The sequence below is a fragment of the Neofelis nebulosa genome, chromosome 16, assembly GCF_028018385.1.
Source record: "Neofelis nebulosa isolate mNeoNeb1 chromosome 16, mNeoNeb1.pri, whole genome shotgun sequence".
NCBI lineage: Eukaryota > Metazoa > Chordata > Mammalia > Carnivora > Felidae > Neofelis > Neofelis nebulosa.
The window spans coordinates 24,464,737-24,486,430 of NC_080797.1; the positions used below are offsets into that span (position 1 = coordinate 24,464,737).

General features: G+C 42.6%; 1 protein-coding gene across 3 annotated transcripts in view; it reads left to right on the forward strand.

The window, feature by feature from the left end:
• The window catches only part of ABCA6 (ATP binding cassette subfamily A member 6), a 60,583-nt gene extending 45,613 nt beyond the window's left edge, over positions 1 to 14,970 (forward strand). For 2 of the 3 annotated variants that reach the window (XM_058705092.1, XM_058705091.1), the window contains 13 exons: positions 984 to 1,061; positions 2,827 to 2,918; positions 3,623 to 3,743; positions 4,828 to 4,945; positions 6,266 to 6,357; positions 6,841 to 7,007; positions 7,474 to 7,549; positions 7,626 to 7,720; positions 8,377 to 8,496; positions 8,875 to 9,015; positions 10,649 to 10,728; positions 12,727 to 12,782; positions 12,914 to 14,970. In XM_058705092.1, coding sequence (XP_058561075.1) covers positions 984 to 1,061; positions 2,827 to 2,918; positions 3,623 to 3,743; positions 4,828 to 4,945; positions 6,266 to 6,357; positions 6,841 to 7,007; positions 7,474 to 7,549; positions 7,626 to 7,720; positions 8,377 to 8,496; positions 8,875 to 9,015; positions 10,649 to 10,728; positions 12,727 to 12,782; positions 12,914 to 13,015 — 1,338 coding nt within the window. In that variant the 3' untranslated portion in view covers positions 13,016 to 14,970. Of the gene's footprint in view, positions 1 to 983; positions 1,062 to 2,826; positions 2,919 to 3,622; positions 3,744 to 4,827; positions 4,946 to 6,265; positions 6,358 to 6,840; positions 7,008 to 7,473; positions 7,550 to 7,625; positions 7,721 to 8,376; positions 8,497 to 8,874; positions 9,016 to 10,648; positions 10,729 to 12,726; positions 12,783 to 12,913 lie in introns of those variants that run through there. The other variant, XM_058705093.1, reaches the window with a different exon arrangement.
• Positions 14,971 to 21,694: the final 6,724 nt, after the last annotated feature.

Consider the following 21,694-nt stretch of genomic DNA (forward strand, 5'->3'; position numbering starts at 1 on the left):
GACATGATCTAGAGAGTCAGATGATTCTTCTGGGGGAAGCAACGCTTCCACAGGATCCTGAAGAATGAGTCAGAATTAATTAGCAGGAGAAGGGGGCAGAAGGTAAGCATGTTCTGTGGAGGGAGGCAAAGGCACTGAAACAGGAAAGACCAGGAGGCATTAAAGAAAGTGGGATTCAAATGGAAAGAAGTGAGATAGATGTGCTGGGTAGCTCAGCCAGGAAGATGCTCTTTAGGGCCCCACATCATCCTGGATGATACTTCAAAGAAAGTAGGGAAAGCTGCCCTAATCCCTCATGTTCTTGGGGCCCCTGGGAAGCCCTCTGTCTGCATAAGCACTTTTCCATTGATTGAGGAACACTTAGAATTCTCAATTGGAAATCCCTTCCTTTGCTTAAAGCAATCCCCTAAAACATAAGCAGACCTGCCGAGTGAACCACACTAACTTATATCTGTCGTACGTTATTTAGGAGGAATGAGCTACTTTCTGAACGTACTGACTGATGATGGAAGAATAGCATGATGTGGCTAACTATTATGGTGGGAAAGTCACCATCAGGGTAGGGAGGGGCCCAGAAAAGGCTCTTGAGGGGCATTTGGGACAGATATTGTCAATCCCTATTATTTTTCACAAGGATCCTCTCTCTGTGATGCCTTCAGTAGACCTGAAGCAAATGTTAAAACAAAAGATTAAACAACAACAACAACAACAACAACAAAAGATTGGAAAAGAGAACAGACACAGGTCACCTGTTCACTAGGAGACAGCATTGAGTAGCAGTCCCCTCTCTTCCCTGCAGTGGAATATTTGTCACCAGTGCACACAGAGGACTCAAGCTTGATGCTTGCATTGAAAATATGCAATTTGTGGAATTTAATTTTATTGATTGGTTGGTTGGTTGATTTTTTGGAATTTCATTATTTAAATGCAAATCATAAAGCTGATGAATTTCCATTTAGCTCTTTTTCTTTTTGTCTTTGCAGAGAGCCCAGGCGTACCATTCAGACAATCAGGACCACCATTTTGATCTGAGTGGAGTTGATCTTCTAGTATGCCTAATAGTAAGAAGGCCTTTCTACCTCTTTACCTATTTTTTTTTTTATAGTTACCATTTACTACAATATTTGGTTTTATCTGATGGGTACCAGCTTTGAAAGCCCTTTTGATACAGTCTCAGAATAAGATAATTCAGATATGAATCCAAATCATGAGTTAGTTTTTATATGCCTGAGCGGACTGGGTAAGTCCAGAATTTAATAGAAAATTAACTTTTCATGTTTATTTATCCTTTTTATGCCACCTCCAAGTTTGAGAGAGCTTGTAAGAAACACAGGTTCAATGTAACTTAAGTCCTTTGAATTAGAGATAAAAAGGGCAACGTTGAATAATAAAAATGAAAGGGAAAGATGATTTTGTTGGTATGCTTGGGCTGAAGAAAGCTACTGTCTCTGGATACAACGTGTCATTACTTTTCCAGACATAGAAGCAAAACTGGACAGAAGTCCCTGCCCCTGTAGAGTTTATATTCTGGTTGAAGGAGCCAGATAATAAACTAAAATAAATAGTATATATTGTGTCCAATGGGTAGTCAGGAAAGACCTGATTGAGAACTAAAGATTGGAGGTGGGGCAAGAAAGCAGGCTGTAGGGAGAGCTTGGGGAGGAGCATTCCTGTAATAGGGGCACGAGGGACGCTGGCTTGTCCCAGGGTAAGCAAGGAAGCCAGTGTGATTGTGGCAGAGTGACCAAGGAGAGAAGGGTACAAGAGACGATCTCAGAGGTCACGGGGTAAAGTGCAAAGAGGACAGAAAGAGCTGACACAGAGCATTCTGGGTCACTCTAAGGACTACCTTTTCTTTGAGTAACTGAGGACTCATTGGAGGGTTTTAAGCAAAGCAATATGATTAGACTTATGTTTTAGTTTATTTTATTGTTTTCAAGTTTATTTGTTTTGAGAGAGACAGAGACAGTGTGAGTGGGAGAGGGGCAGAGAGCGAGGAAGAGAGAGAAAATCCCAAGCAGGCTCTGTGCTGCTAATGCAAAGTGTGATGCGGGGCTCGAACCCATAAACCTATGAGATCATGACCTGAGCTACAATCAAGAGGCAGATGCTTGGGGCGCCTGGGTGGCGCAGTCGGTTAAGCGTCCGACTTCAGCCAGGTCACGATCTCGCGGTCCGTGAGTTCGAGCCCCGCGTCAGGCTCTGGGCTGATGGCTCGGAGCCTGGAGCCTGTTTCCGATTCTGTGTCTCCCTCTCTTTCTGCCCCTCCCCCGTTCATGCTCTGTCTCTCTCTGTCCCAAAAATAAATTTAAAAAAACGTTGAAAAAAAAAATTAAAAAAAAAAAAAAGAGGCAGATGCTTAACCGACTGAGCCACCCAGGCACCCTGTGTTTTTTTGTTTTTAAGTTTATTTATAGACTTATGTTGTAAAAGAGTAGTTCTAGTTATTGTGTTGAGCATAGATGTTGGGGGCAAGGGGAGGAGAAGGAGAAGGGGACCAGGGAGCAAGGTGTTGTAATATCACAATAAGAAATCATGGCGGCCTGGACCCTGGAGGGGAGCAGCACAGGCAGGAGTGAGAAGCAGTTGGGTTCCGGGTGATTTTGAAGGTAGGGCAGATAAACTCGGCTGACAGCCAGGATGTGGGTTGTGAGCAGAAAGGAGGCACAGAGCTGGATGGTCACCGGACAGCCGGCTTTCTCCCCGGATTTGTAAGAACGATTCGCCTGTATTTTACCTGAAGACAAAGGCCACCAATTTAATTCAGACGCTTAAATAATATTTGTGAACTTATGCCGACGTGTAACTGCTGTTCTTTGCTCCTAGCCCTACTTTCAGACGCTGATACTGGTGTTTCTCCTGAGATGCATGGAAGCGAAATGGGGAAAGAAAATAACGCGAAGGGATCCTGTTTTCAGGTTGGGAGAAAACTTAATTTCGAACTTAGTATCACATTTGAACCTTCCTACGTAGCGGCTGCGCTACTGACCTGTTGGCGTGGGTTTGTATTGACAACGTACGCAGCAGGCTGATTTTCACGATGGTCGCTGGGTTGCTGACTTAACTGCCTGGAAACAGGACTCTCCGTCACTCATCGGCGGAGGGAAGTTTTCAGTTCCTCCGGAATTTAACGAGTACTCAGATATGCCAGTCTCTCCTCTCAGGTGATCACGTGTCCTTGAACAGAGGAGGTGGGATGGAGTTGGTTGAGGAATGTAGCCCAGAGTGTTTCATAACAGGGACCTTCTAGAAGGGCTCTAGGAAGGGCGGACAGTAAAAGATGCTGAAGCAAATGTCAGGTGTCCTTAAGTTGGGCTCAGAGTCAACAGAGAAGACGTAGGTGACCTGATTTTGAAAGCAGCAGCAGTTATTTGCCAGCACATCCGCACGGGTCAGAGATTCTGACTGGAAGACGGGCAACAACTTGGAGGGCATGAAGGGAGCAATTCTGGCCACGGGGATGGGAGCTCTTGGGGAAAACGGAAGCAGTGTATTCACAGGGCCACGATCATCATCACCAGTTTACTGAAAGAAAGGACAATGGCACGATCACAGAGCTCCCGACTGAAGGATGTCATTCATAACGAGGAAACCTCTGTCCTACATTTCGTTTTGTCCACAGAATTTCCCCCCAAAGTAGAGGTGCTCAACCCAATCCAGAAGAACCTGGTGACGAGGATGAAGATGTGAAAGCAGAAAGAATAAGAACGGCAACTGCCCTGGCCACTTCACTCTCAGAGGAGGTAGAAAAGCAAGGGACAAAGTGGATGTTAACAGCCCTATGTTCAAGAGCTATCGAGAGTAGAGGGCGGTATGCTGGTTTTCATTGTGAAAGTTTGGAGTTCGGTGCCTTTTTAAAAAAAAAAAAAAATGTTTTTTTAAACATTTATTTATTTTTGCGAATCAGAGAGACAGAGCGTGAGCGGGGGAGGGGCAGAGAGAGAGGGAGACACGGAATCCGAAGCAGGCTCCAGGCTCTGAGCGGTCAGCACAGAGCCCGACGCGGGGCTCGAACTCACAGACCGAGAGATCCTGACCTGAGCTGAAGTCGGCCGCTTAACCGACTGAGCCACCCAGGCGCCCCAGAGTTCAGTGCCTTTTCGTAATTCTTAAATATGCAAGCGCTTCTTTGGGGTGTCCTCAAGGTCAAAGGAGAACACAGAATATAATGGTTTTATTCCACTGTAAAAAAAATTTTTTTAATGTTTATTTTTGAGCGAGAAAGAGACAGAACGCGAGTGGGGGAGGGGCAGAGAGAGAGAGGGAAACAAGAATCCGAAGCAGACTCCAGGCTCTGAGCTGTCAGCACAGAGTGCGATGCGGGGCTCGAACCCAGGAACCAGGAGATCATGACCTGAGCCAAAGTGGGACCCTCAACTGACTTAGCCGCCCAGGAGCCCCGGTTCTATTCCCCTTTTGAGAAAAATGGGCTTCGATAGGTAGAGCTATCATTTCAAAACCAAACATTTCCCAAGTTGGGGAATTTAGGTGAGATTTGTTTTAAAATGCTGAATAGGGATTAAGATTTAAAGGGTTACTCTTTTATCTGCTAGACAGATGTTATGACGTGCCTGTGAGCTTGGGCACTTCTGGGAAGGCAATGAGCCAGTTTCCACGAAGCTATCTGTGTTAATTTTAGAAGCAAGAAATATTATTGACATCAACAAATGCACATTACATTTGAAACAAGTGGTATTGATTTGATTACTGTCAATCTGAAATATACTTTGTTTTATGACATAGAGTAAGAAAGAGTCCAGCAGTGAGAACATAGGAACATAACATCTCTGAAGCTTAAGAGGAAAATCACACTGTCCTCTATTCCAGAAACCTGTCATAATTGCTAGCTGTCTCCACAAAGAGTATGCAGGGCAGAAGAAAAGTTGCTTCTCAAAGAGAAAGAAGAAAATAGCAGCAAGAAATATCTCCTTCTGTGTTAAAAAAGGTTTGGCAGAATCACTTAAGCTTATTCACCATTATTTTAAAAGTACCCCACTGAACATCTATGTTATAGACACCATTGTACTTGCTGAAGCATTCATTCATTCATTCATTCATTCAACATATATTTTTTAAGCATGCCAGGGACTACTTTGGGTGCTGGAATATAATCATGAAAGAAATAGGCAAGTCCTTATCCTCATAGATTTTGCATCCTAAGAGAGGATCAAAAAACAAAACTAACATATCAAGAAAAGTGTCAGCACAAAAGCAATTTCTTTCATATATATATATTTTTTAATGTTTATTTTGAGGGGGGAGGAAGGGGCAGAGAGAGAGGGAGATACAGAATCTGAAGCAGGCACCAGGCTCCAAGCTGTCATCCCAGAGCCCATCGCTGGGCTTGACCTCACGAACCATGAAGCCATGACCTGAGCCAAAGTCTGCCGCTTAACCGACTGAGCCACCCAGGCACCCCAGCACGTAGCAAGCAATTTCTATGTGGAGCATTCAGATACGTGAAATGGCATGAGCAGCTTGGGGCTACATTCACTTAGGGTTAGGGAAGACCTTTCTAGAGCAGTAGCGTTTAAGCCAAGACCTGGGTGATAAGAAGGTGTCAGTTATGCGAGCAGGAAGAGGTAAGAGCACCCAGGGAGAGAGAACATCACGGGCAGGGACTCAGACCTGGGGTTGCCTTTGGAATGGTCGAGGCACGGAGAGACTAGTGATGCAGCTGCAGATGGGAGAGAGGAAGTCCGAGTCGGGAGCAGGGCCAGACTAGGTGCCACTCTGCGAAATACAGCCACGGGTTGAGATTTTTATACCAAATTAGTAGAATGCCACCAGAGAGGTTTTAGCCAGCTTTTGGTTAGCACTTAAGCGTCGCAAAAAAATCGCACGTTGGCTATTATTGGCTTGTAAATATGGGTGCCAGACAAGTTAAGGGGCTCTTACATCAGTTCAGATGAAAGACAGATGAAAGACAATGGTGGCTTGGATGCAGGTGGGGGAATTCGGGATGGACAAAAATGTCCCTGCCTTTCCAAGTTTAGGGATCACTCAACCATGGACTCAGAACATCTGGTGCCTACTACCGAAAAGCACCTGGCACATTTTTCCCTGAAAAAAGTAATCTGGAAGACAAAAGACTTATTGACATCAAACCCACAAGCGTTTCACTATTATTTCATATAATTATAGGAGTTAAAGGACATGGTTTGGTGACATGAATTGCATGTATGTGATCAATTTCAAAATAGTGCCGTGCGTGGAGTTTGTGATGACTCACTTCCCAGATTAATAATCAGTGGTTCTCTTTCAGGTGAGATTTTGGGATTGCTAGGACCTAACGGTGCCGGTAAAAGTTCATCTATTAGAATGATTTCTGGGATCGCAAAGCCCACAGCTGGAGAGGTAGTAAAGAATGGAAGAATGATTTTTTATTCCCAAACTATAAATTTCGTGATAAATGCAGGCCGTATCTTCGTGAGACTCTACTTTTAGCAGCTTCGATGATTTTCTAGAAGAAATGTATGAACCGATGTCTGTTGTATTCATTTTTTTAGCTTTTTAATTTTTGTCTATTTATTTATCTTTTTAATTAAGCCCTTTTTTATTGAAGCGCAGTTAACGGTGTTAAATTAGTTTCAGGTATACAATATAATGATTTCAGTATCTCTATCATTTGCAACAGCGTGGTTGGGCGTAGAGGGTATACTGTGAAATGAGTGAAATAAATCAGACAGAGAAAGACAAAGGCTTTATGATGTCAATCTGATAATAGTCTGTCGATGCTCAAAAACTTGCGGTATTTTTTAGCTTTGTGTCAGTGTCTTGGGGAATCGTGAGATGACAGAAAAGGCTGCGTGTGGGTCTAAAACCGGTTTACTTTCTCAGGTGGAGCTGAGAGGCTGGGGTCATCAGGGAGACAGCATGGTGGGCTTCCTGGGGTACTGTCCTCAGGAGAACGTGCTGTGGCCCTGCCTGACAGTGAGGGAACATCTGGAGGTGTTCACTGCCATCAAAGGGCTGAGGAAAGGGGACGCCACTGGTGCCATCTCACGGTAAAATGAGGTCATCTGGTTCCTTTCGGTCCCCAGGCAGGGAGGGAGGCTGTACCACTGATGCTGAATTCACTAATAAAGAATGGAGAGGAGAAGCGACGCCTCCCCCTTTTCAGAGAGTGTCAGTGGTAGGGCAGGGTTGGAGGGCGGGAGCTGTTTCCCGCATCCTTGATTGAGGGATCTTTAAAAAACACAAAAATGCATATAATGATGGACGGTGTTAAATGAATGAATGATCACGAATAAGCATCCGTTTCAGTTCCAAGTTCGAAATTCTAGTTACCCTCCAGGACTTTTTACGAGATGGAAAGCCTTCCATGTTCCAAAACGAACTGTTCTTCTCTCCGATCGTTCGAGTTTCAGAAGAACAGTGCCAGGCTTCCCTCCAAAAGCTATTACTCTTCTGTGGGATCACATTTTCCAAACATCCTCTCTTGCACTGATATTCTCATCCTTTTCCCATCAGGCTGGTGGATACTCTCACCCTGCGCGAACAGCTAAATGTGCCGGTGCAGAAATTGACGGCAGGAGCCACTCGAAAGGTATGTGTGATGTGTGATGTTACTCTGAGGGCCGGTATGATGCAAGCAGCGAATGAGGTGCCTCTCTGCTTTTCAGTTGTGTTTCGTGCTGAGCATCCTGGGAAATTCACCTATCCTGCTTCTGGATGAACCATCGACGGGCATGGATCCAGGAGGGCAGCAGCAAATGTGGTGAGCATTATCATAACCCTCAGAGCCAGGAGTATAACCTTTATGCAAAAGTAGTGTTTTTAAACTGATCTCGGGACACCAAATCCACTCATTTCTAATCTAGTGGAGATAATCCGTATAATTGGGAAAATAAATATTTAACACATAGATTCTCTGATGTATCATCTTCATGTGGTATTCACATTAAAAAAAGAAAAAAAAACCCTTGGGGTGCCTGGGTGGCTCAGTCGGTGAAGCGTCTGACTTCGGCTCAGGTCATGATCTGGTGGTTTGTGAGCTCGAGTCCCACCTCGGGCTCTGTGCTGACAGCTCAGAGCCCGGAGCCTGCTTCGGATTCTTGTCTCCCTCTCTCTCTGCCCCTCCCCTGCTCATACTCTGTCTCTCTGTGTCTCTCAAAAATAAATAAATGTTAAAAAATACTTAACCAGAATACCGTTGGCATACCTAAAAATATTAAATATTAATATCAAAGCGTTAAAAATATTAAACACTTCATATTATCAGAAACCTAATCGATATTCACATTTCTGCTTTTTTAATTAGAAACTTGGCTGATAAAAACGATTCCTAAACTGTATTTTCTTTCTACAATTCTCCCTCCATTTCTCTCTTTTTTTCTACCCTTTTTTTAATGGTAATTCTTTGATGTGCTTCAGGCAGATGATCCAGGCAGCCATTAAAAACACAGAGAAGGGGGCCCTACTGACCACCCATTACCTGGCTGAAGCAGAGGCCATTTGTGACCGCGTCGCCATCATGGTGTCTGGAAGGCTGAGGTGGGTGTGTTTCTGGAGTCTGTGCTTGACCCTCAGAACAAGATTCCCCACAGGAAGGGCGAAATCGCTGTGAGCCCCTAGAGTTCTTTCCTTCAGTTCGCTCAGGGATGCTCCTTTCCCTCCATCTGAAATTTAAAAATAATGTAAGAGTGGCTCAGTCAGTTGCGTGTCTGACTTCAGTTCAGGTCATGATCTCACCGTTCGTGGGTTTGAGCTCTGTATTGGGCTCTGCGCTGACGGCTGGGAACCTGCTTGGGATTCTCTCTACCACTCTCTCTGCCCCTCTCTCTCAAAAATAAATATTAAAAAAAAAAAGGAATAATATAAGAAATTTAAGGAGTAGCATTTTTTCCAACATGTTTTCCTTCTTGCCCATAGGTGCATCGGCTCCATCCAACACCTGAAAAACAAACTTGGCAAGGATTACGTTCTAGAACTGAAAGTGAAGGAGTCGTCCCAAGTGACTTGGGTTCAAGCCGAGATTCTGAAGCTCTTCCCACAGGCTGCACAGCAGGAAAGGTGAAGGAGCTTCTGATTATGGAAAAACCTGTTGGCATTACCCACTCAAGTGGTTTCTTTTCTGCTCTGTGAGAACTTCAGGATGATTTGACTTCATAATAATAGTTAGGGACCTCAAAAACCAATTTACAGACTCCTCCAGATTGTAAGAGGTTGGAGAGCCACCCAGGAAGCTGTGTCCCCTAGGAAGGCTTGAGGACACCTTGCATGAGCCTCCTCAGCCATCCAGGGCTGGCCCCAACCCAGAACAGGACTTGGAAAAATTGGGGGAAAGGAACTTCTCCTGCATGGAACCCACACGGGACCACGGTTGGCCCCATGCGCCTTCCACAGACCTCCCTGAGAATATTTAAAAGATGTAAATATCTACAGTTTAAAAGATGTAACATATTTAGGGTGAATTCCCCTCTAGGAAACAAACAGCAGTCGAGATCATCAAACATTCTCCCTCTAATGAGTTTTCATGCCTCAAAATGGAGAACAGAAAGGCGCGTGTGTGGACCTGTACGTCCGCGTGTGTTTGTGTATGCCTGCCGGTTGGTGGGGGACGATGAGAGGAGGCGGGACAAGAACTGAATTTGGAACTCCTTGGAGAGAGGAGCACGCCAAAGAAGCAGGGATAGCAACTGCTATTTCCATTTCAGCCCAGCATGAATATAACAGAACTCTCTAAGGCTGTGCCAGGGCAAGTAACCCAGTCCTGTTTCCAGCCTCTTGGTGTTACAACTCCAAGAAGCGATTTTGATCTAGGTGGGATGGCCATGGGTGGCAAGGCTGGAAGAGGAAGGGCTGGGCTGAAAGGGGCCAGGCCTGGGGGTGTGAGCAGCTCTAGGGCCAGCGGGGGGCATCAGACAGCCATTTGAGGATGAGCTGAGACTAGACACGAAGTCAGGCAGCTGGAAGTAGCAAGTGGAAACAAGACGCCACGAATCCGAATCCATTCCGGCTCTTCCTGTCCTCAGAGCTTGGGGAAGTTTATAGTTAAAGCCTTTTGAACTTTCCCTAGTCTGTCCCTCTCTCTGAACCTCACATCCCCCTTCCCTTAGATTTCTAGTGACAAAGATGAAATATTAAGTTAATTAATTAAAACCTAATTAAAATTTTTTTTAATGTTTATTTATTTGTGAGAGACAGAGACAGAGCAGGAGCAGGGAAGGAGCAGCGAGAGAGGGAGACCCAGCATCCGAAGCGGGCTCCAGGCTCCGAGCTGTCAGCACAGAGCCCGACGCGGGGCTTGAACTCACGAACGGCAAGATCGTGACCTGAGCCCAAGTCGGCGCTTAACCGACTGAGCCACCCAGGCGCCCCTAATTGCAGCCTAATTTAAACTAAGCAAAGGGATCAGTTCAGATGCCCACGTTCAACAACAATAACAGAAAGGTTTACATACACTGAGCATACATGCAGATAAGCTGCATTATTTCTAGGAGAATTCGCTCCAACAGCCAGCCACCAAAGACCTTTTAAGGATTTTCCATCGGTCACGTTATTTGTTCTGTACGTAAGCCATACGTTAACTGGCATTATTTTTATTTTCTTCAGAGGAAACCTATGTCAATATCAGTATTTATTTTGATGGTCATCTTCTCCCCTTGAAACTCAACGTCAAATATGACATTTTTCGTATTCCCAGGTGTTCGTCCTTCTTGGCCTATAAGATACCTTTGGCGGATGTGTACCCTCTATCTCAGACCTTTCACAAATTAGAGGCAGGTAAGAGGTATCCTTGTAAAATAAAATTTTGGAAGAATCTGTTCAGACTTAGGTAATAATTTCATGGTAGATAATTGTGTAATATATTTTTCTTTTGTTTAAGTTTACTTTGAGAGAGAGAGAGAGAGAGCATGAGCAGGGGAGGGGCAGAAAGAGGGGGAGAGAGAGAATCCCAAGCAGGCTCTGCACTGTCAGCCTAGAGCCTGACACAAGTCTCCCATCCCACCCACCATAAGATCATGTGACCTGAGCGGAAAACCTTGCCCCCATCCATCAGGAGACCTGCCTCTGTGCCTGTGTGTTCTGCCTTCCTGTCACAGTGAATGAACCATCCGTGTCTCTTGCTCAGTCTGTCCCCTGCATTGTGCATGGCTCCTCTTGCCACTGGAAATTCTCTGTTCTTCCTCTTCATTGGCTTTCAGCAGACTGTCATGGAGTAATTTCTCACACAGCACAGTGGTGAAAACCCCCAACTCCTGTGCCAGCCCCTCTACCTTGGTAAAGCCACTGGATCTCTGCAGGTCTAAGATGACCCATCTCTAAATGAGGGGTAAGGGAGCCCGGGAGGCTCAGTCGGTTGAGCGTGGGGCTTCAGCTCAGGCCACAATCTCCCGGTGCATGAGTTCGAAACCCCCATCGGGTTCTCAGCTGTCAGCGCCCAGAGCCTGCTTCAGATCCTCTGTCTCCCTCACTCTGCCCCTCCCCTGCTCTCTCTCTCTCTCTCTCTCTCTTTCTAAAAAAAATAAATAAACATTTAAAAAATTAGAAATGAGAGGTAATATCAGTGCCCACCTGGCAGGGTCATTGGGAAGATTAAATGAGTTCGTTTGTCAAGTGCCTAGACCTGTACCTGGCCCATCGCGTTTGAGAGAATACGAATCCCAGGTTTATTCCCTCCGCTCTGGACACCCTGACTTCCCAGTACTTCCTAAATGCTACCAGACTTGCACACTCCTGCCTCAGGACTTTGCACTAGCTGATTCTGCTTCGTGAAATTCTGTTTCCTAACTACCCACCTTGCTTTCTCACTTCTTTCAAGTTTCTGCTCAATTCTTACCTGGTAACTATGGCCAGCCTCTGCCATCCTGTAAAAAAAAGAGTGCTTGGCACTTCCTGTTTCCTTTACCTGATTAATTTTTTCTCCCTAGTAGTAGTCATCATTTATTATATATTTAAGTCCCTATTTATTTAAGGCCCATACTCCTGCCCTTAGAACGCAGGGGTTTTGTTTTTGCCCCTCCTTTGCCTATGGTACCAAGGGTGGCTCACACACAGAAGATTCTCACTGGGTGAGTAGTGAACTGTGAACACTTGAATATGTAAATTCGATGACCAGTCTCACGAGGATTTCCCGGTGGGGATGCTCAGCATAGAGCTTGGTACAGCAGATAAACTGGCTGAAGACAGTGACACAGAAGTATTGGGTCCTTTCAAAGTGGAAGGGATGGGATTGAAATTTTCCTTCTGTGTAAGAATGTACCAATCAATTATGTAGTTCCTCAAGGAATTTATATGTCTCCCAAGACATATATACTAAGTAATAAACCATATCAAAATGTAATATGAGAAAACTCTACTATCAAGATTCATTTAATTTGCATTTGTAAAAATTTATTTATTGTCAAGTTAGCTAACATACAGTGTAGTCTTGGCTTCAGGAGTAAATTCCCGTGATTCATCGCTTACGTACAACACCCAGGGCTCATCCCAACAAGTGCCCTCCTCAATGCCCATCTCCCTTTCCCCCATCCCTCTAACCCCCCACCCCCATAACCCTCAGTTTGTTCTCTGTATTTAAGAGTCTTAATTTGCATTTATATTAACACTATGACTTTTCGTGATTCCATTCTTTCACCAAGCGTTTTTTTTTCAGCTTTATGTTCTATTTATTTTAATTGTGTGTATTTTTATTTTGTATGCCTTTGAAAAAATTCTTAGTAATAAATTGTAAGCATCTGCTATTTGTCTTTTTTTTTTACCCCCCCCCCCCCCCCCCAGTGAAACATAAATTTAACCTGGAAGAATACAGCCTCTCCCAGTGCACATTGGAAAAGGTGGGTCAGCTTTGATGGTTTTGTATCATTCCTGTAAATTTCACACACTAGTACCATTTATATTTCTTATTAATTTGGAAGACAATAAATAACTCGATATTCTTTTTCCTTCTGCTCTGTCTCCTTTTTAGGTATTTTTAGAGCTTTCTAAGGAACAGGAGCTGGGGAATTTTGAAGAAGAAATTGATACAACCATGAGATGGGAACTCCTCTCTCCTTCAGACGACTCTTAAAAGCTCAAACCTATTAATTCTTTGTGTCATATAAGCTTATGTTATATGTTATAATTGGCAGTATGTATAATTTTAAAAATCATTAACATCAATATCAGGTATGTTTTGTATGTTTAGTTAATAAATGAATAAATTTCAAGATCATTCTTCCTCTTAAATTTAGGAATGATAGAAAATCTGGGATAAAGCCAATACAAAGTATTGATAAAGTTACTTAAAGACCAGGTACCAGGTATTGTGAAAATATGATCACAAATTTGGAATTTTTTTGAAGTATAACTTCAAACATGGCATATAACTTTGAAATATGACATTTACTAAAAAATTCCCTTGCTGAAATATGTGCTACACGCCCATTTGGAATGCATGAGGTTTATGGGTTTGCTGTAAAACACAAGTAAAACCCAAGAGTCTTCCTCTGAAAACTTTTCAGAAATTGTTTTGAAATTCACAGAGTGAGGAGTCCCTTGGACTCACAAATGAACAAGCACGTACATCGGAGAAGCAGTTCAAACATACTTTTTGAAAATAGGGGCATCACAGCATTTGTTCAGATCTTAAAATTTTTGAATATGTTATTTTGTGATTATGGGAGGTGTTGATTTATCACCAGCTCATTAGCAGTTTTCTGTGTACAGTTGATCCTTGAACAACATGGGGATTAGGGATGCCAAACCCCTATGTAGTCAAAAATCTGCATATAACTTTTGACTCCCCTAAAACTTAACCACTAATAACCTACTGTTGACTGGAAGCCTTCCCAATACCAGAAACACATATTTTGTATGTCATGTTTTATATGCTGTGTTCTTGCAATAAGTAAGCTAGAGAAAAGACAATGTTATAAGAAAATCATAAGGAAAAAATACATATTTTGTACTGTATGATAAAAAATCCATATGTAAGTAAGCCTGCACAGTTAAAACCCATGCAGTTCAAGGGCCAACTGTATTTTCTGCTATTTTAAAATCACTTCCCTCTTACATATGTATATGTACATGTGTTTCTATCTGTATACACACACACATGTATCATTTTTATTACTAAATTTTAAAAAATATGTGTGTGCTTTACATGTAATTTTATTTTTTTTTCCTTAAGCAATAGTTATTTCATTTTGAATATCACCAGAAAATTTTTTGGGTACCAAGCAGTATTCCTGATGTCCTTTTTTTTTTTTTTTTTTTTTTTGGTGATATGTTATATAACTTAAAACAAATTGTGATACTCATTGAAGAACATTTGCATAATGGAGAAAAATATAGAAATGGAATAAAATTGAATAAAAGAATCACCACACTTTCTCCACACCAAAAAAAAAAAAAAAAAATCAACTTCTTTCTTTAGTGAACTCTTTTACAGGGGTGGAATCATTATAGTATACATAACTTCTTAATTAAACATATACGCATATTTGCTGATAAAACATTGGAATTGTTTTAATTTACTTTTAAACTTATGGTGGAGTTCTAGCTTTCTATGTTTGCATTTTATTTTGTGTTAATTATTTGTATTCTTTGTTCATTTACTTTTGTACCTTAATCTTTTTCATATCCATTTTGTAAACTTTCATACAATTAAATATTTATCTGCATATATTACATACATCAAAATTATATCTGGAACATTATATTTCTAAATCCATGATAAATGATCGTACTGTTTATTCAGGATCCTTCGCACCCTGTAAAGACAAATTCATATCATAATGAGAGTTGCATTTAAATTCTTTCTAAAACTCAGGCAATATATTCTCCTGTCTTGCTCAGATGTACAAGACCACAACATACATAACCATTCTCGTAATGATATGATGAAATCTTTGCTTCTATTCATTATAAGTTATAAATGTTCTTAAGTGTTGTAGAAATACGTTTACAAAGTACTGAATAACCAATATCAGATGATGTATGAATATTTTAAAAGATTAAACTGGACATGATTTGCTAAAACCATCATAATATGCTTGTTTTTGAAAACTTGGGTTTTTATTAGGAATATGTTCAAAAGCAGATACATGGGTATGAAAATGGAAGGAGATCAGAATAAAACAAAAGGGATTTTTTACAAATTTTTTAAAAAAACTTTTTAACATTTATTTATTTTTGAGAGGCAGAGAGAGGCAAAGCATGAGCAGGGGAGGGGGAGAGAGAGAGAGAGAGAGAGAGAGAGAGAGAGAGAATCTGAAGCAGGCTCCAGGCTCCAAGCTGATTGTTAGCACAGAGCCCGACACGGGGCTCGAACTCACAAAGTGCAAGACCATGACCTGAGCTGAAGTCGGACGCTCAACCGACTGAGCCACCCAGGCTCCCCTAAAAGGAGCTTTTTTTTAAAAGGAAAAATAGTTGTATCATCTCGAACTCTATTGTAGACAGGTCTTGTGCTGGTTTTGTTCTTTATTTTCCTACTATACCCTTTCCAGGGGAGGCTGACCGCTGTGGACTGTATCACCAATTCCCCGCTTTCATGGTTGGCTTCCAACTGGGTCTAACCAATCCAATAGGGAAGAGCAACAATAGACGCAAAGGTGGAAAAGGAGACAGATCAGAGGATCTCTTCCCTCTTGCCCTCGTTTTCATTCCAGATGTCAAGCAGTAGATGTATCCTTCCATGCCCATAGCTTTTGCCCTCTGCCAGTTACATGCACCTGCTTCTGACCCCTTTAATACTATTGACCCCAGGAACGTCCTATTCTCACCTAATCTTCACTCAGCCTCCAACAATTCACCAAATTACCATTTAAGGTGTTTGTTCCTACCAGTTCTTGGCTAATCTTCACTCAGCCTCCAACAATTCACCAAATTACCCTTTAAGGTGCTTGTTCCTACCAGTTCTGGGCTCTACTGGCTTCCACTTCAGGTAAGCTGATCTTGGCTACAATTCTCTATATTTACTTGCAAAAAAAAAAAATAAGAATAAGATTACATATAGAATGTCTCTGCTCCCAGTTCCTTCTAACATTTGGCCTTGGACCCCAGTTCCTGACACAGAGCTCCTAAGACCCTTGGAATTTCTTGGATGATAGAAGTATCTTTTGTTCCAATAAGATGACTCTGGTGGGCTGTAAGATCAGCACTGGTCACCAGAAAGACCAAACCGTGATTAGAAGCTTGGTATTTTCAGCCCTACCCCTATTCTCCAGAGGTGGGAGAAGAGTTAGAAATTGACTTAATAGTCAATCACACCTATCTGATGAAGCCTCCATAAAAATCCCAAAAATATAGGATTCAGGGAGCTTCCAAGCTGGTGAGCACATCAATGTGCTGGGAAGGTGGTGGGTGCATCCTAGTTCGTGGGTGGCTGAGGCTTCTGAGCTTGGAACCCTTCCAGAAGTTACCCCATGTATCTCTTCATCTGGTTATTCATCTGAATCCTTCATCATACAATTTATTATATAATCAACCAGTAAACATAAGTAAGTGTTCCCCTGAAGTCTTTTATTTAAAAAAATTTTTTTACACATACTTATTTTTGAGAAACAGAGTGAGACAAAGCGTGAGCGGGGGAGGGGCAGAGAGAAAAGGAGACCCAGAATCTGAAGCAGGCTCCAGGCTCCAAGCTGTCAGCACAGAGCCTGATGTGGGTCTCGAACCCACAAACTGTGAGATCATGACCTGAACCGAAGTCGGATGCTCAACCGACTGAGCCACCCAGGCACGCCCCCCCCCCACTGGAGGTCTTTGAACTGTGCTAGCTTGTCAAACCCAAGGATGGGGTCATGGGAACCCCATTTAGAGCTGGAAGGCCAGAATCAGAGAAGGCAACATGGGACTCGGGGAAGTCTTGTGAGACAGGGCTGTTAACTCATGGGATCTGACACTACAGACAGATCGTGTCAGCACTAAATCAAATTGTAGGACCCCCAGCTGCTGTTGGAGAATTGGTCAGTACGGGGGGAAAAATCCCCACACATTTGGTGGCAAGAAGTGAAGTATGAAAGCAAAAGAAAACACGAAAAAAACAAACAAACCTGCTTTTCCCAGACATTTGGTATCAGTGAAATGGAATTTGCTAGAACAGCTCTGGCACATATGGAAACATATGGTTTGGAAAGAGAAAGAAAGAAGGGCAGGGATGAGGAACGCTGATCCCTGAATGGCCACCTAGGCACTTGTGGTATAAAACTGTAACAGCTCTTTGATCAGTTACTAAGGGTAAAAGTTACCAGTGGAATTAGAGATGAGAGTAGACCCAAGGAAATGCAAAATAACGAGCATGCTAAATACGCAACCTCTTGGTTATCATTATCTGTAACAGCTAAAATGAGAGAGAGTTCTGAGTTGGAACTTGATGCTGGACCAAGTTCAAATTTGGATCAGCCTGAGCTTTGGCCACTAGCCTCAAAGCTGCCCACAGAGGGGAAATTATGCCAGGAAACTACCTCTAAGCCCTCTGATCACCAAAAAGGTAGTCAGTGTGGTGGAGAGCAAAACCAGAAAACTACTAAAGCCGGGGGATATGGTGTGGAGGAGATGTCTCATTTCGTGGATCAAATTATCATCTTCCTGAGGAACGTTTCCTAAACTGGACTGCGGGGATAACTAATTTGGGGGCTATGTCTTTGGTTTCGAATGGTGCAGAGTGGAGGAGCATGTTTGGTTTGATACAGGATCTGTAGTCCACCATTGAACAACCCCGGACGGTTATATGTGATTCAGACACGCAGAAGGTTATTCCTGAGGAATCGATTCCTAGGAGACTGGATAAAAGCCACCATGAGGTGTGCTTACCTGAGACGGAGGGCTGCCCGATTCCCCCTCCAATTGCCAAGTGGAACACTTCAGATGAAGCGGCGAATGTGCTTTGTGGGCAAGCCACGTGGGATTGGCTTTATGGTGACTAGGATATTCACGCACTAAATATGCCCGTTACCAGGTTATGGTAAATGCTGTGATTAAGGGTGCCCCTTGTCACATGGGTATCCCATGTGACACTACTCTTGCAAAATCAAATGGTCTCAGAAGTTTTATCAGTTTTGCTCTCTCAGCTGCCCCATTTGGATCTTACCGATACCAAGGTCACCAAAGGAATTACAAAAGAAATGGGAGAGACAGAAAGGAGAATCAAGGGACTCCACCCAGCAGTGTGGACGTCTTAGATGGTTATTGAAAAGGGGAATGAATGTGGTGGACATAGTGTTGAAACAAAGATGTTGATGCAGCATTATGGAAGCTTGTGTGGACCAGTGAGACTCCCCATGGGTCCCCAACATTAGAAGGCCCCCAGACAAGTTCTCTCCATTTACCCCACTTGGAAGGAATTCAAAAGCCAGGCGGCAAAGATTATGTGAGAAACGCCACCCAGAATCGCCTGGGGTATTGGGTAAGCAGATTAATCCAAGTAAATATTGGAGAGGCCAGAGTCTTCTGGCCAAGTCTGGTGGGGACCCAAGGCCACCCGCACATGTATGGATAAAATGGCCAGGGAGCTGAAGGGGAGGAGAAGGAACCTTTTCTGGGACTCCTTAACACAGGAGCCAATGCACTGTGATTTGAAATCTCTGGGTAATGCCTTCACAGCAGCTTAATTTAGATCAGGAAGATATAGAAATTAAAAGGTGGATGGGATTAAGGTGAAAGTTTAGATGAAAATTGGGATTTTTGAGCAAACTTTTTGTGAGGTGGCTGGTTCCCCTCTACTTGAATGTATCACTGGGGTGGCTATTACGTCCAACTAGCAATTACTTTCCCTACCTAATATTTTAAACAGAAGGCATGACAGTCCCCCTTGGGCACAGTAAATGGAAACCACTAGAATTTCTCGGGCCCACACAGGTGGTTAATTTAAAACAATGCAGAATACCTGGTGGGCAAAGGGATTACCTCTTTAATTAATGACATGTTAGCAGCTGTAGCACAGGTATCAATGAATTCTCTGTATAATAGCCCTGTGTGGCCTGTGGAAAAGTCTTTATAGCTCATGGAGACCAACAGTGGACCACTGAGGCTTAAATAAAGATGTACTGTCCAATACATCGGCAGTTCCAGACATGGCTTCAACCACTCACAAAACACAACAGGTACCCCGGGATTTTTTTTTTTTTTTCCAAATGCTTTCTTCTCTAGCTCAGTCTTGGAAGAGAGCCAACCATAGTTCGTTTTCCCATGGGAAGGATCCCAGTTCACATTTACTGTGCCATCACGGGTCATCTGAACTCAACAGCTCACTGCCATGACTTGGTCGGAAGGGATTCGGACCTGATACAGGTCTCCAGGGTAAAAATACACTGTCTTGGTGATGTGATAGTATTGGAAACTGAAGAGAAGCCTTGGGACTGATTCGAATGCAATGGTGACACACAGACGCAACCAAGACTGGTTAATCAATCCAGCGAAGGTCCAAGGACCTGCCCTGATGATAACATTCTTAGGAATAACCTAGGCAGGAGCCCCATGGAATGTTCCACAAGTGACTGTTTCTTCCCACTCTTAGGACCAAACAAGAAGCCCAGTGTTTGGTGCTTTATTTGGATTTGGGGGAATGCGTATTTCACATCTAAGAATATTGCCAGCTCCTTGAAAGAAAGCCATATTTGCGCGGGGACCTAAATACAAGCATGACATATCTGAATTGTAAAAAGTGGTAGGTCTCTCCTAGGATTCCAGATCTCAAGGCTGTGGTTTGCCCTGAAGCCTCAATCTCTGATGGGTCCAGGAAACGTCACTGATTTTCAGTTTGTTTGGCTTTTTCTTATTGTTAGAAGCCAGATGACTTCAAAAGTGTTTGACCTGTCAGAGGTAAAGAAACTTAATTTTAAATCTTAGCAGTTTAAATCTTAAAATTTAAATTTGAAGACCCACCTCAGGCTAGTGGCTACCATATTGGATAATGTGTTTTTAAAATTAGTCTGGATTTCTGGCCTCATCCTAAATGATAAGATTTCAAGGGAACTGAGTTCTGATCATCCCTCTCTCTTCTTCCATATAATTGCTGCCTCATATTTTAGTCCCTGTTGTGACTAACATGTCCCTCCCACCCCAAACACGAGTTAATCTTTGTCATCATTACTTTGAACAATCATATTTATTTAGTTTATCAATATAATTATTAGTTTTCAACATTCAACTACTTCCTTGTGTGTTCAGTCTTTTTCTCCTTGAGGGGTGTTTATTAGTTCCTTCAGAGATATGTATAAAAGAGAAATCTCAGGGGCGCCTGGGGGGCTCAGTCGGTTAAGCATCTGACCAGCTCAGGTCATGATCTTGTGGTTCACGAGTTCAAGCCCCACCTTTGGCTCTGTGCTGACAGCTCAGAGACTGGAGCCTGCTTTGGATTCTGTGTCTCTTTCTCTCTCTGGCCCTCCCCCACTCACCCTCTGTCTCTCTCTCTCTCTCTCAAAAATAAGTATTAAAAAAAATAAAAATAAAACAAATTAAAATTTAAAAAAACCACAATCTCAGATTTTGTTTAAAGATATGACGTTTTATCCTTACACGTGAATTATATTTTAGCTGGCTTTTTCAATCAGCCTTTGCTAAACCACCTAAAATTTAACTGGCTTAAAATAACAATCTTATTTTAGCTATGTTTTCCTGTCTCATTTCTGGCATCCGGGTGTTTATTTTCGTTTGAATTTGATCTCTATTCTTGTTATATTTTATTCATGCATTTTAAGTCTTTGTTGAGGGAACAAACACATCAGCATCACCCAACTATTGGTAGAAATCTTGTGATGGTCTTTTAAAATTATACCCTGTGCTATTTCGATGCAAATGATCAATTAAAAGGTAGCTGGTCCAACGTTTCCTCCAGCTTTTTAAGTGTTACACTAAGCAAACCAGGAAACTTGCAAAAGTACTCCAGGGGCCGGTTTAGAAGAGTAACAATTGTGCGTTGTAAATACTTTTAGGTAACAGAACAGATTTTTTTTGAAGTTCTTACCGACTATTTTTTACAAAAAGGCTGAGCATCTGACCTTCTTCCATAATAGTAAATAATTTCTGGATATTTGGATGTAATCACATATCTAAATCTATATACATGAAAGACTTGTAGCCAAAAATGTTGTGGTTTGAGGCTTGGATCTTTCTAATCTGTAAGAGAGAAGGAGACCAGATTCGCCCCGGTTCCATTCAGGCATTCCGCACTGAGACTGGCATCCACCATTACTAACACACCCCCTTTTCACATCCTCCCCTGAGATACTCCCCCACTGTCGACAAAGTCAAGGAGAAAACCAATGGCAATATTGCTCAGTTCTTTCAAACCAAATGAGCTGTGTGCAGCTTTGAGTGATGTACTTATAATTGATGATTATGTCCAAAAAGCCCCAGATGTAACAGGCTTATGTAAAATAAAACAAAAGAGGTGGGCGGGGGGGGGGGGGGGGGGAAGAAACCTGTGTAGACCCAACGACTTTATAAATTCAAAATTGGTGAATATAAATAAAAACAGGAAGTCGTATTTAATTATACAGTAAGCAAATTACCTTTTGTGAAAAGAATGACATCGCAAAAATGTTACAAAATTCAACACTTTTTGTATTGCTATTTTTGTCACTGAGACACTAGCACGGTCGCTCGTGTCCTGAGTTTGAATAACTCATCTTGTTCAGTAACGAAGTTTTTTCTTTCTTGCTCATGTTAAGCATCTTCAAGTCTTTAGGTAATTCATAACTTAGTCAGTTTCAGTAGCCATCGATAACCTTTATCGATCCACCAATGATTTTAGTCATTGGTA